Source organism: Aptenodytes forsteri, unplaced genomic scaffold, assembly GCF_000699145.1.
Source record: "Aptenodytes forsteri isolate BGI_AS27 unplaced genomic scaffold, ASM69914v1 Scaffold255, whole genome shotgun sequence".
NCBI classification, from domain to species: Eukaryota; Metazoa; Chordata; class Aves; order Sphenisciformes; family Spheniscidae; genus Aptenodytes; species Aptenodytes forsteri.
In genome coordinates, this window is record NW_008794888.1 from 968357 (window position 1) to 982239 (window position 13883).

At 33.9% G+C, this 13883-nt stretch overlaps 1 protein-coding gene across 1 annotated transcript in view; it reads left to right on the plus strand.

The window, feature by feature from the left end:
* SCN1A (sodium voltage-gated channel alpha subunit 1) overlaps positions 1–13883 on the plus strand; it is a 71682-nt gene that overhangs the window by 36283 nt on the left and 21516 nt on the right. Inside the window, exons 17-20 of the mRNA XM_019470948.1 lie at positions 332–449; positions 1912–2066; positions 4737–4910; positions 7426–7548. Coding sequence (XP_019326493.1) covers positions 332–449; positions 1912–2066; positions 4737–4910; positions 7426–7548 — 570 coding nt within the window. The remainder of the gene's footprint in view (positions 1–331; positions 450–1911; positions 2067–4736; positions 4911–7425; positions 7549–13883) is intronic.

The following is a 13883-nucleotide window of genomic DNA, read 5'->3' on the forward strand; positions in this document are numbered from 1 at the left end:
GGTCAAGAGGTCATTGCCACTTATGGCTAGTTGTGGTCATAAATCTTTGCAGGCTTAGCATCATCACTCATATTTTTCAGTTTAAAGCACAATTTTGTTTAAAGCCTTATCTATCACTGATACACCTTCTAGTTAATGGATCCATACAATGCAGAAGGAAAACCAAAGATTGCACAAATTTCACGTTTATCAGCAATTTACTTATGTTGAATACTAGAACATTCAAAAACATGGCAGAATTATTTACTTATCCTGAAAACAACTAATACTTGCTTTAAAAATATTTGCTGTGCATTTGTGATACTTTCTTTTTTTTTTTTTTACTTTACAGAAGTTAAATTTGTCTAGTTCATCTGAAGGTAGCACAGTTGATATTGGACTTCCTGCAGAAGAGCAACCAGAAGCTGAACCTGAAGAAGCCCAGGAGCCAGAGGCCTGCTTCACAGAAGGTGTTTGGAACAAAAATACTAATAATACTTATTCATGAAATATGGAATAATTATCTATTTAAACTAAGTATTAGTATTTATGTATTTAATTACTCTCTTGTTAATGTTTAAAATACGATTATTAGCGGTAGTACTTTTAGACCATAATTTACCATATGAATACTGATACCACAATTATACTATGTATCAGATAAACAAGAAAACATTTTATCAGAAATTTATCATTATTTTTAAAATAAGAAAAATATATTACTGAAAGTTTTATTTTAGTACGAACTACTGTACTTTCTGAGTTTAGTTACAGTCTCCTAGATAATAAAACAACACCCTATTTTTATACCACTCTTCATAGATATCAAAGTGCTTTATAAAGTATACATTACTGAAACAGCTGTTGAGTGGTAAATAAAAACTGCACCTGGATGGGTTTGTGCAAAATGCTAAATGAACCTTCTACAAACTGGCAAAAAGAGAAGGAATAGCCTTTGTGTGCCACCTGGGGCAAGAACAGTCTCACCTGGTGGACTCATTAATCTTTCATGCTTCCTTCTATTGGCCCTTTTAACAACTCAATAAAAGGAGAATCTGGTCATAAACTTTATTTGCAAAGACGTTTCCTTGTGAGAAACCTTATGGATGTGTACATCTAAAAGAGGTGGGGAAAGGAATAGGTTTAAAACAGTAATGTAAGGATACAAATGCCATTTTTGGTATCTGTAAGCAAAAGCTAGATTTAGAGTTTGGAAAATAAATGCTACTGTCAGTGCTGGCGTTGGGTTATTTCTGGACGTGGTAACAGTCACTGAACTAGTAAGAAGTAGTACTGTAACAGACTTGGATTTGGCAAAGAAAATAAATACCATTATTGATTACTAGTATTTTTCTACATAAATGAAAGAAGAAACAAAATCAAGTCAGCCGCTAAATCATAAAAGCTTAAATAAATTAAGGGCACAAGTTAGAGAAGTTAGCTGTACTGAAAAGCTCAGGACTCAGATAGGAGGCTTAGAATTTTTTCATACAATATATGCAACATTGTCTGAATTTAGTATCCCCAAAAAAAGAAAGTACAATTTAATAACACTTGCCCATATCTTACTACATAAACCTACTATACATTTGTATGACTTTGTATATTTTTACTCATACTTTGTATTTTGTAATTTGGCTTCATGTTCCATGGACTTTTATCTTTTTGCATGCACTGTATTGAGCACTTAGTTCTTGATAAATGAGAAATACTTTCTTCTCACTTTTTCATTTAATTGTAAATTCCAGTTGTCTCAGTGTTAAAATTTTGCTTTGGAGAAAAAGAAGGTCATCTAGGTGAAAATCTGTTGGGTTTTCACTAAATAGCACAGCTTCTGGAAAAGTAGCATTGTATCATTAACAGAATGCATAACCAAAATTAACGCAATTCAACAAAATCTCTTCCCCCCCCAATACATACACTGTTTTAAAGGCTGTGTACGAAGGTTCAAGTGCTGTCAAGTAAGTATAGAAGAAGGGAGAGGAAAGCAGTGGTGGAACCTTAGAAAAACCTGCTTCAAGATTGTCGAACACAACTGGTTTGAGACTTTCATTGTCTTTATGATTCTCCTCAGTAGTGGAGCTCTGGTAAGTAAAACATGAACAGGTGTCACAATGTTGTCAGAAAACATTGTAAAAGTTGGCTCTTCAAACATTGTTTTAACTTAGTTTTCTCCACCAGAAAGAACACACAATTCAAATGACAGGACTAAATTTTAGTCAGGTCTTTGAAAGAATGGTAGAAAAAGTCTCTTCTCAACAATATGTCGAAAAAAGGACAGACAATTGATTAGAGAGAGCTTAACTCCTTTGCTGAAAGTGATAGTGATATGCCTGAAGCAGGGAGAGGGACAACATGTGAAGAAGAGAACATATTTAACTTTGTTATTTGAATTTGCTATCTAGTTTTACTGGTGTTTACTGATATAACTCAGGGAAAAGAACCGTCACTGATGAAAAAAGTGTTTGTAAGTAACTGTAATGGCATAAACAGCTCACAATACCTTGCAAGAGCCAGAGCTGGCTTATACAGTCTTATAAACGTTATGTGCTAGAACAGCAAGAAAGATTAAGACTGTGTGTTTGTAATTATTCCCTTCTAAAAATCAGAATTTATTATTTATGCTTCTAATTCAGCTTCTACTGACTCATACTCATGTAGGCTAAAGGGGTATCTGTAAAAACATGAATTTGCTTTAAGGTTAACAAGTATGTGAGAGCAGAATAAAAAGAAGCCAACCATAATATAAATCTATAAAAATAAAAGAAACAAAACCTGCCAATAATATGTTATTTCACAAATACAAATAATGACAAAGAATAAAGAAATTGGAGATGAACTGTTAAATAAAGGTGAGCCTGGATACATACTGAGCTGAATTTTCTTAGGCAAACTACTTGCTCTGAGATAACGTAGAGTATATCTAGCATCTACCCTGGTAGATGCAATTACCTTTTGGTAAATCACTTAAGTTTCTACATCATAAAAAAAATTGTGTTGCAAAACTGTATTATAAACTCTTTAGACCACTTCCAACACTTTAAAATACTGTTAATTGTTAGCAGTTTATGATTATGCCTATCATTAGTTTTGGTTAACTCTTTAAGAGCCATTTTGCTTTTGTTTGGTCTAATATCAGCACAACCATCAAATAAGCAACTTTTACTCAACACCATGTGACACCTTCCCTGTGATTTGAAACCCTTGAAATTACAAAAGACTCACGTCTACACTATTGACTTTTGGTTCATGCTACCAAGTGGAGAAAACTTCTAGTGACAAGAATTTAAATGAGAGAAAAGTACTGGCAAGAGATCTAATAAAGGAGAATTTCCATCATTGTATTTAGAGGAAGTTTGAGATGAGATCCCACAGTGTCAGCATCTCACACTTGTGAACCTAAGGTTCATCCACAGGACATTTATTTTGTGAAAATGCTTCAGAGACCAGGGATTAGCCCAAGCCTCTGGAGATGTGAGATCCTGCTCTGCCTTCAACTTCCTTTGTGATAGTGAAAAGGTCTCTTTGGACCTGCCAGTACTGTATCCCAATGTTCACCCCAAGGCCGCACTCCAGGCGAGTCTCACTGTCCTTACAGCCAGGAAATCTGGCAGGCTGCCTGCAAACCCCCGCCCTAGGGGCATTCAGGCAGGGAGCAGACACACTTCTAGCTGCCAAGAGCACTGCTAGCTTAGCCTCTGGCATACTCCCACCTATAAGAAGGAAATGGTATGTGTTGGCTCTTCCCAGTTTTGTGAGAGAAAGTTGTTAGTGATTACATACAAGTGTCAGGTACCATAGTGCCTGATCTAAGTATCCAAAATTACTGATACACAGATGTTAATTCGATGATTGATAGACAAACACTAATCATTTGAATTGACAGATGTAAAGTGATTCAAAATCAGGCTGGGTAAAAATGATTGTTAATATCAATAAATATCCAAATCTTTGCAAGCTAGCAGATCATTCCTGTTCTTTCAATTCAATAAAATCAATTTTTCTCCGTAAGAAATAATAGTATAATTAAAATTTACAAGCAATTAAAGGGAAAATTTCTTGGAGGACAGGAGGAATTTCTGAAAAGCAGAAGCTGTATGTTTTTTCAAATGTCTAAAAATGAAAACACACAAAAAGTGTAAATAGCATTGCAAGGATCTCAGAAATTTTATGCATCTCATAAAATGTGAATAATACAGTAAAGCAGGTACTTAATTTAGAGAAATAATTTTTTTTTAAGAAGGGAAGAACTTGTTTTATGTTTTATTACTTAAAATTTTCAAAAAGCAACAGGACTTAAAAACATAAGATCAATTGTATTGTCATTGTCCTGAAAACTTTACAGCCCTGGATTTTGAAAATGGATCTACCTACATACAAACCAAATGATCCCAGTAGAATTCAGTTCAGGCACACCACTCTGCAGAACCAGTGCTGTTTGTGAGTACCAAAAATGATCTGAGAAGAATAATTCACCATCAGCAATAAATAAATAAATAAAAACCTCTGACCAATGAACTGGTTGCTGTGTAATATCTGCTTCTCCCTCCTGTAAGCTGGAAAATATAGTTCCATAGGGGAAAAACAGGTATATACTGAGTTAGCAGAAAAGACACATAAGATAAAAGTGACACTTCCATGCCTTTTCTTGAAGAAAGATTGTTTCCTTTTTTGTTGTCTTTTTTTTTTTGTTACAACATGAATTATGTGCAAAAAAAAAAGGAGCAACAAATATCTTTAAATGTGTTTACCCATAGGCTTTTGAAGACATATATATTGAACAGCGCAAAACTATCAAGACCATGCTGGAATATGCTGACAAAGTCTTCACTTACATCTTCATTCTGGAAATGCTGCTGAAGTGGGTGGCCTATGGCTATCAAACATACTTTACTAATGCCTGGTGCTGGCTGGACTTCCTGATTGTCGATGTATGTAGTATATTTCCGAAGTGTTACTTTTATATTTATCTGATTTTTTAAAATTACTTGCTCTATTTTACTTTTCAATTTAAAAAGTAAGGCAGATGGAAAAAATTCCATCTTTCTCTGTCTTTCACTTTACACTTACAACACTGCCTTCCTATACCACAGAGTTAAAGAAAGACTGGAAGTTCTCCTGCTAACAAAAGTACCTCACATGGTAGCCCCACAAGCAGTTACAGGGTTTATCCCAGCACTGTTGCTGAAAGAGGTAGTGCTGTCCTCCGTTCGGCCCCTGGCAGCTCATTCCCACCTTCAGACCTGCCTGCCCCCCTGCTGTGGTCTAAGTCGCATCTAGCATTTAGATGGGTGTCTGGTCTACCAGACATCAGACACTTATCTGGATTAAAACTCCTCTGGCAAGAAAACAAACATCATGTCCACAAATTTCAGCAAATGGCTGAATTAGGGTTTTACAAGGAATGCAAGATATATTTGTAGCGTTGGTGGTGTGACTGACTTAGTATTAAAAGTCCAATGAATATTACAGAACTTGCAATCTTCACAGCTGTGTTTGAAATCAGGCTCAATAATCTTCCCTGCAAGTATTATCTAACAGTTATAACTCTACTGTGCTGTGCTGTGAAATGGGGGAGACCATTTCTTGATGTATTAATGCAATTATGGAGAATTTAAAAAAAAGTAATGTCCCAAGTATGCACCCTTGAGAAAACCTCCCATGTGCAGAAACACAAACTGTTTCTGCCTCCTATGAAGTTCTGTGTGTGAAACTAAAATAGTATGTTTTACATAGTTACAAAACCACAATCAGTCGCTACATTTTTAAGATAGAAATTTCTGGTAAAACTTATACAAAAACCAAATATTAAACAAGCTCAATTTTAAAATTAAGTTGCATTTTGTTTTGGTTTCAATGACTTAGAAACAGACACTGAAAAGGTAAAAGGTGAAATTCATAAGCAGTTACTGACCCAAAGAGTTGCTAAAAATCCAACAGTTTCTGAATGTATTCCCAGCGTACAAGGGCTAATCAAAGCAGTTAATTTTCTTGAGCTTTGTTTTGTGACTGGTGCCTACAACCTTTTTGATTGGTGTACGTTATGGATTAAATATATCTAGGATTCAGCTGCACATATACAGCTACAGATAACCACGTTCAAACATAGTACTCATACAAAGAAAGTACCCTCTCTTTGGAAAACACTGTCATTCTTTAGTATCTAAATTCTTCTCAAAATGGTTACCTAAGTGGCACCTATAGCAAAAAAGCTTAAAGAAGCATGCAAGCAGAAGCACAGGTTCCTTTTCTAAACTCATTTTCACTAATATTTGACCATATTTAAATCATAATATCCCAAACGGCCATCTTGTGAATGTGTCTGAATAAGCTCATGATTAAATCCTGGATTTACACACCTGGATATTTTCTTTAATTTGTCTTTAGATTATGGCAGCTTGAAAGCTTGAAAGTTTTCAGTAGTATGATGAATGTGCTGGAGAAAGAAATTCAGGTTTCAGAAGGACCTAGCTTTGTGGGTTGCTAGAGCTCAGGATTGACGTACAGAAAAGCTATTAACTTTTAAAAGCTAAAGATTTCACATATAATGCTTGTTTTTAAATATGGTTCATAAAGAGCACTGTCCTAGAGTTCTCTTTACCTGATGCCTTGTTCTTTATAATGAGATCATTGTGCTATTTTTTGGCCCAATAAATAGGTAAGGAATTAGAACAGGGTAATGAAGGAGCATTTAGGGGAAATGGGAAGAAAACAGAAGGTATTATTTTGGACAGGAGCCATAGCAAATGTAGAGAATATGGTATTTCCCACTGAGGTAGAGATGTAGAGACATAGAATACAGGCCTGTGAATATAAGATTTTATTACCCCTGCTGCCTATGGAACTGTTCTTATAAGGTCTTTAAGAAACAGCATAATCCAGGTTATTGTCAGCCTGTACAGCACATAAATTCAGCAGTCAGGCAAAAGGATCAGTCAGTGTAACTGAATACAGAAAAAATAATCCTTTCTACCAATTTCCAGAGGAGCAATGTTGCTCTGTGACCCATCTGTTAATTCAAAACAGGCTTCAATCATTTCCCTTTCAGTTGCGGGCAATCACACGGGCATTATCAGCTATAATTACTGATCCCAACAGCATTGTAGAACAAAGAAAAAGTGAGAGCAACACCTAAATTGGTAAAAAGGAGAGATTAATTTAATATGCTTTTTGTGGTTTTAAATGCCCTCAAATCACTAGCAAGATATGCAATTCAGAAGTATTAATGTTTCCAGATATTGTTACCTTATGATATTTTTGTTTGTTTATTCCCCTATTCTACTCTTCTTTCATATTACCTCTTTTTTTTTATTATTTAAAAGACTTCCTATTCCTGAACAAAGTGGTCCAAAATTAGATTCTTCTAAAGAAGTTTATATTTCACATCTATGGTATGTAAAGTAGTAGGTACAATATAATAATTTTTACTTTCCTGTTTTCATATAGGTCTCTTTGGTTAGCTTAACAGCAAATGCATTGGGTTACTCTGAACTTGGTGCCATTAAGTCCCTTAGGACACTAAGAGCTTTGAGACCTCTAAGAGCTTTGTCACGATTTGAAGGCATGAGGGTAAGACAACATGAAAGAATCTGAAACTATGCATGCATAGAAAGAACCCATGCATGTAGAATAAGGAATGACAAGTTCATGCAGAAAGGCTGCACTATCTTTTTATCTATTGCATATCTTTTACTAACAGATAAGCAAAAAGCTTCATCAATCCACCTAAATCCATATGCAGTATCACATAGAAGTTACATTCATTAAGGTTACTTTACTTTCTAGCCAATCTCAGGAGTTTTCCATATAAGGCTTTGAAATTACCAACTATGAACTCTCTTAACAGACACTTAATAATGAATAAAATGTAACAAGATTTTATTAATTTTTTACTGGTAAACATATCACCATATTTATACAGGAATCTAATTTAGCATTAGTTAATAAAGATATTTTCTGTTACCAATAGAAATCCTTCATTTTTCTTCGTATTTGATAAACCACCTTTGGTCTAACCCCACTGAACTTTACCAGATGGTACTAGAGTCATATTCATACCCGCTAGTGGTCTAAATCTATTTCTGAGTTTGGCTGCCTGTAAAAACAAATCAAGTTATTTGATTTCTCTGTGAAATTATTCTTTTTGTAAGGTAAACGCTTTTCTTATTCCAACAAATCTCTATTCAATATTCAATACAATGTATATAAGGTTATTTCTTACTTATTCTGAGTAACTTAGAGACCCTGCTTACTATTCATCTCACTCAAGAAAGCATTTTAACTTATTTTTTCATTTGTTTATACCTTCTGTTCCTTAAAGCCACTGAATACAAACTAACTCTATATGCATGTCATTGAAATATCTTTTAAGAGAATGCTTTTTGCTACTTCATGGAAACATAAGAGGAAACAATGCACTAATGAATTTCGAGTCAATTATAAACGAATGGAATAGCCTGGAGTATACTGTCTGAACAACCTTTAGATACAAATCTAAGCTTAATCAAGTCAAACTGAGGCTTAGAATTAAGTTCCTTAAATTGTATTCATCAGGCTACATATCTCTACTTCAGAATGCATCAGAAAAAAATATTGCTAACCAATGATTGCTAGATTAATAAATTTCAGTTTCATATAGCAAATTGACTTCTAACAGTTTTCTCGTCATTTGAAATTCATGAATTGATATTCAGCAGGGTAAGAGCTGGTCAAGTACTACAGAATGTACGAATTTTCATTTAAGTTTGGAATGACTATTTGATTTAGCCATTTTCTCTTTGTCTTTCTTTGTACTTACTGTTCATGAACATTCAGATAAATGTGGTTTTGTGCAGAGAAATGTCGGGAAATTGCTGTCAGCTTTACTTTTTTAATAATGTTCTGGTCAGCTGCAGGAGGACTGGGAGACCAGTATAGAAGTTACACAGGGACAAGAAATGCAGCTTTTTAGATGATGTTGGAAAAAACAGATCATTTCTAGAAAGAAAATGTCAAAATTTATTGCCAAATGTTTTATTCCATTTTTCTGTATCCTTACATGATTGCCTTAGTAAATTTTCCACTTAGAAGATTTAGGATATTCATGCTCAAAGAAAAGTGCCTGTTATTTGAAATCTATTTACTGCTTTCCCTTATTTCTCACTGAAACTATGCCAGAAGACCAATCATATGGTAGTATTTCAGATACACAACAGGAATAATTCACAAGCAACTTACTGTGCAAGAATCACAGACAAGCCTGGAAAAGCAAAAAAGGTTTCAGCTCTGTACTCCAATATTAATGACAATCGATGAAGTACCTGATTCCAGTCACTTCGCAGATTTGACTGGCCAACTGTATAGGTCTTATCTTTACTACTATTAGTTACATGTATTTCTGAAAATGGTTTTTCCAAAGCACTTGGCAAGTATTCACAACAGCTCATTGACAGATAGTAGCATTACTTTATGAATGACTCACGAACAGTAAAAAGATTCAAATAACAAATAATTGACCAGCTCATGATAAGACTATAGTCAAATTACAGTCTTCTCAGAAACTGAGTTCATTTCATAAAAATCCTTAAAAACAGATTCTTTTATCTGCCAACAGAAAGTAAAAATACATCAACCCTCTTTGCTTTCTTATATTGCCTATACCTACACTGAGCTGTGACAAAGCAAGCTGAGTTTTTATTCAGCGTGTATTTATAATTTGAATGTTTACCCCTATGTTCAAAACTGTGCAAATTTTGCCTTGAAAATATAAGAGATCATACGTATTCCACAAAAGTCCTTGTATGTAAAAAGCTCTGCATAATTTTGTAAAACAATCTGCTAAGTTCTCAGCTACTTCAAATCAATGTTGTTCTTAAATAAGTTTACCATTCTGGTGACTTGGAAGAATACAGCATTTTACATAGTAAATATTAATAACTATTCTGTTATCCCTAAATATGAAACATACTTCACTTTTTAAGTTATATTTTTACAAGTCTACAGTTATACTCTGCAGTTACAACTTAATTTTGTAATTATGCTGTTTCATAAATGGGATAAATTCTCTTTCCAAAGTGAATATAAGATATATGAATCACTTGCACCAAAATAGGGTACAAGTGGTCCATAGCCTGAGTTTGCCTTGAGCACGGAAGTGAATTTTGCCATATAAAAGGCATTTAAAATATCTGCTAGTATACTGAATTCTGAGAAATTTTAATACTTTCTATAGTGAATCTCAAAACCAACTCCACCCAGATGCTGGAAGGCAAAGTAAAGAATTGCTTTAATTTAATTTAAATTTCTGTCTTAGGGTTTATATTCTCATCTCAATTAGCGTATGTACTGAGCAGAAGTATCTGCAAACTGAGATTTGAATATACCCATTGCTTTTTGTTTAGCTTTTTAGTACTTGCAATATAATGCTTTTGCGCTAATTCTGAATTGGTATGCTACTTGTACATGTAGAATACTGAGTATACATTGCTTTGCTGAGTTAGAGAATTAAGTGACAATAAAGCATGCATTTGTGTCTAATTTCACAAAATAAAGCATGTCATGCCGTGCTTGATTTGTTTATTAGAGAAATAGTAGAAGGCAGCAAACAATCTGAAATCCACTTGCACTTTCAGTTTTGCATGCCTTATGCATATTTCTGGCTGATGGCTTTAAACATTTACTGTATTTCAAATTTCCAGTCCAATTTCATAACTTGTAAAACTAAATTAGAGTACTTGATGTCTTAAATATCCTCTAAAATTCCATGGCTGTTCCTTAGATTCCCTTACCAGGAAAGCGATAATGAGGCATTTTCAAGAGTACCGCAAACTTCATTAGTAGGAAAGAAACATTTCTCATATGATTGAGTTATAAAACATAACATCAAGTGTCTGTCATTACAGATTCACAACTAGTAACAGGCTATATATTTCTATTTCATATAGGATAACCTTTCTTCAGCTTGGATGGGGTGGACCACTGGTTCCTCCCCTTATCAGTATTATGGGTACAGTATTTCCCCCTTTTCTACCCTTAATGATTACAGTGTGACTAATCGCTACGTTGTGTATTTAGGGTTAGAAGGAGAGACAATCATCTCATTTGAGAATCCCAGTAGGAGCAAAAGTAGATTATATATATTCACCCTACACCCCCTTCTTAATTGCTTTAAATCTTTGGAAATAATCCTTTGAAATTTCTGATGTTACAGAAATAACATGAAAACTTTTGAGAAAATCAGTATTGTTATTTAGAGTTATCTGAGTCCTTTTTGCAGGGGAAAGGTACCTCAGCTATTTTTAGATTTTTAGATGCTTTTTTAACTGACATTAAAAATGGTTTTCTTTAAGAATTTGAATCTGGCTTTTGCCCTGTTTTGGAAAGATCAGTATTTTACTCTGTTACTCAATTTATAGCTATATACATTCAAAAATATCCCATAGAAAGTTTTGAAAACTACTTGTAACACATTAAGCACACACCAAAACACTATGATCTGAATAGTCACAACTATAGATATTTATATAATTGCAGTTTAAATTTTTGCATAATTTATAAACCCCTATATTTTACATTAAGTAAATCACTCCAAGTGTATATAGATGACACGAGACATCATATAACATATATAATCCTTCCTTGGAATCTGAATTCAGTCGTCTTTGGCCTGTGTTGGAAACTAGTTTTTGTAATTTTTATAAAATGCCAATAACAATATTATTTTTGTAGTATCTTTCTTGGACTTTAGAAATGTCCTGCAGGAGACATGTCAGTGATATAAAACATTTGCATTCATCATCAGATCCTTAGAAAAATCCAGTTCTTAGACTACAACCCTTGCAAGCACTGACTGTAGGAGGGTATCATTAGTGCAGGGGGTTTTATAGCTTCAGTGTAAATGATGTATCAACATAAACAGCATTCACTGTAAATTTAGCATCTTATCTCACAGTGAATTATGTATTCACTCTCAAGAAAGTGTATTCACTATCTTTTGCAAGTTTCTCTTAAATATAGAGGAATATATTTTGTTGATGAAAAGATTATGCACTTTGGAGGATTTTTTGAGGACTGTGATCTTATTCATTACCTTGAGTTTTAAGGAAAGTCTATTAGAAGCGTTATGTCTCCTGAAAGACAATTAAAAATTTACAAACTTCAATGTAGGAAGACTCTCTGTATAGATATTCATAAATAATACAGGAAATACCTTAGTATTTTGAGATTTTTCTTAGACTGTAATTCTACAATTAGAAGAGAACTTCTGAAGGAGTTTCTTATATAATTAAGACTGATACGATTTTTGTCCGGAGTTGTGTTTGTTGTATCTTGAAGAAAATCCTTACTTTTAGGATCAAAATTTAATGAAATTTGAATGAGATACATAATAGAGTTTACATTTTAATTAAAAAAAATGTTAAAGAACACATAAAGGTCAATACCATTTCATTTCTGCAACAGGAAGAGCAAAAAGGGGTTTTTTTCACTGCATCCGCTGAAATTTGAAGATATTGTTCCCACATAAAATAATTACTCTGTTTTCATGCTTGTATGTATTTACAATATTTACCAGGTCTTCTCAAACAAATGCAGCCATATGATTTATTGCTTGGCAGATAATTACTGTATTTCATCATACAGTATGTTAAATTATGTCTTTTCTTCTATGTTGTCTTCAAAAGTATTTTGTCGTATACTTGATTTCTGGTGAGAAACAGAATCGAAGCTGCTCCAACAGTGTAGCTTGGTTTTAATAGACTGTTACGTGAATAAGAAATGCTTCTGTTGCTACTTTAACCAAGTTAAATTTTCTGATAAAAGCTAGGACAGAACCGCAGAATCACTGAGGTTAGGAGGGACCTCCTGTGATCATCTAGTCAAACCTCCCTGCTAACAGTTCTAGCGTTCCAAGATACAAACTCACCACCCAATCGCATGAAATTTTTCCAGCACAAAGTGTTATAAAAATAGTTTTTGTGTTAAGTGTTTGAGGAAGTATTTTGTTTTCTTTGAAGATACCGGAAGCATTCTTCAGTCAGCTGCCCTTGTATAGTAACAATTAAGGAAAAGTAGAAAAGACTGCAATTGTTAAGGGAGTGATTTTCTTTTCCTCTGAGATCTTTTATCGCTTGCTTCAACTTTATTTCTTCATTACTGTCAAGATTAAGATTTAGTTGTACCTCCTTGTCAGGTCTCTCTGATTCCATCTGTCTTCTTGTTGCATACTCTCAGTTAAATCCAATTTTTTCTTTATACTTGCTGCTTTAAATGGTAGTTTTCTAATAATCTTCACCCTGTATTCCTAATACAGTCTTCATTTTACTCAAAAATTGAAAACCTTGTCATAAATCTTGTCAAAAATACTCAAATTTTTTCAGTTGTTTCACACGTGAGGTGCTTCTCATGCCAGTTCGAACACTCTGACAAAAGGCATTTCTTTTTTTCATGATTTAAATAATATTCTAGTCTCACTATCATAATTTACTTTTACATACTGTCTATTTGCTACTTTGTAGTGATCCTGAATTAAGGATAAGCATTAGTTTGCTAGAATAAGATTTCAGTTTTATTTTTTCCTTTATTTCTAACTTTTCTAAACATTTTTCTATATGTTATTTAATTCTGGGCTTACATAATCATAGGTCATGTAGTTAAGAATAAATTATATGTATGTACATGGCATTAAGGCAAACTGTGTAGCAAAGGTGGCAATATTCTAGTTCCTTTACTATGCACTTCTTAAAGGCAAAATCCATAAAATACCTCTAATTTTGATTGGAGGATAGAGAAAAGACAAAGCCAGACTCTTCTCAGATGTGCACAGTGATAACAAGGGGCAACGGACACAAGTTGGGTTATGGGAAATTCTTATTTGATTGTTGCGGTTTAACCCCAGCCAGCAACTAAGCCCCACCCAGCCGCTCGCT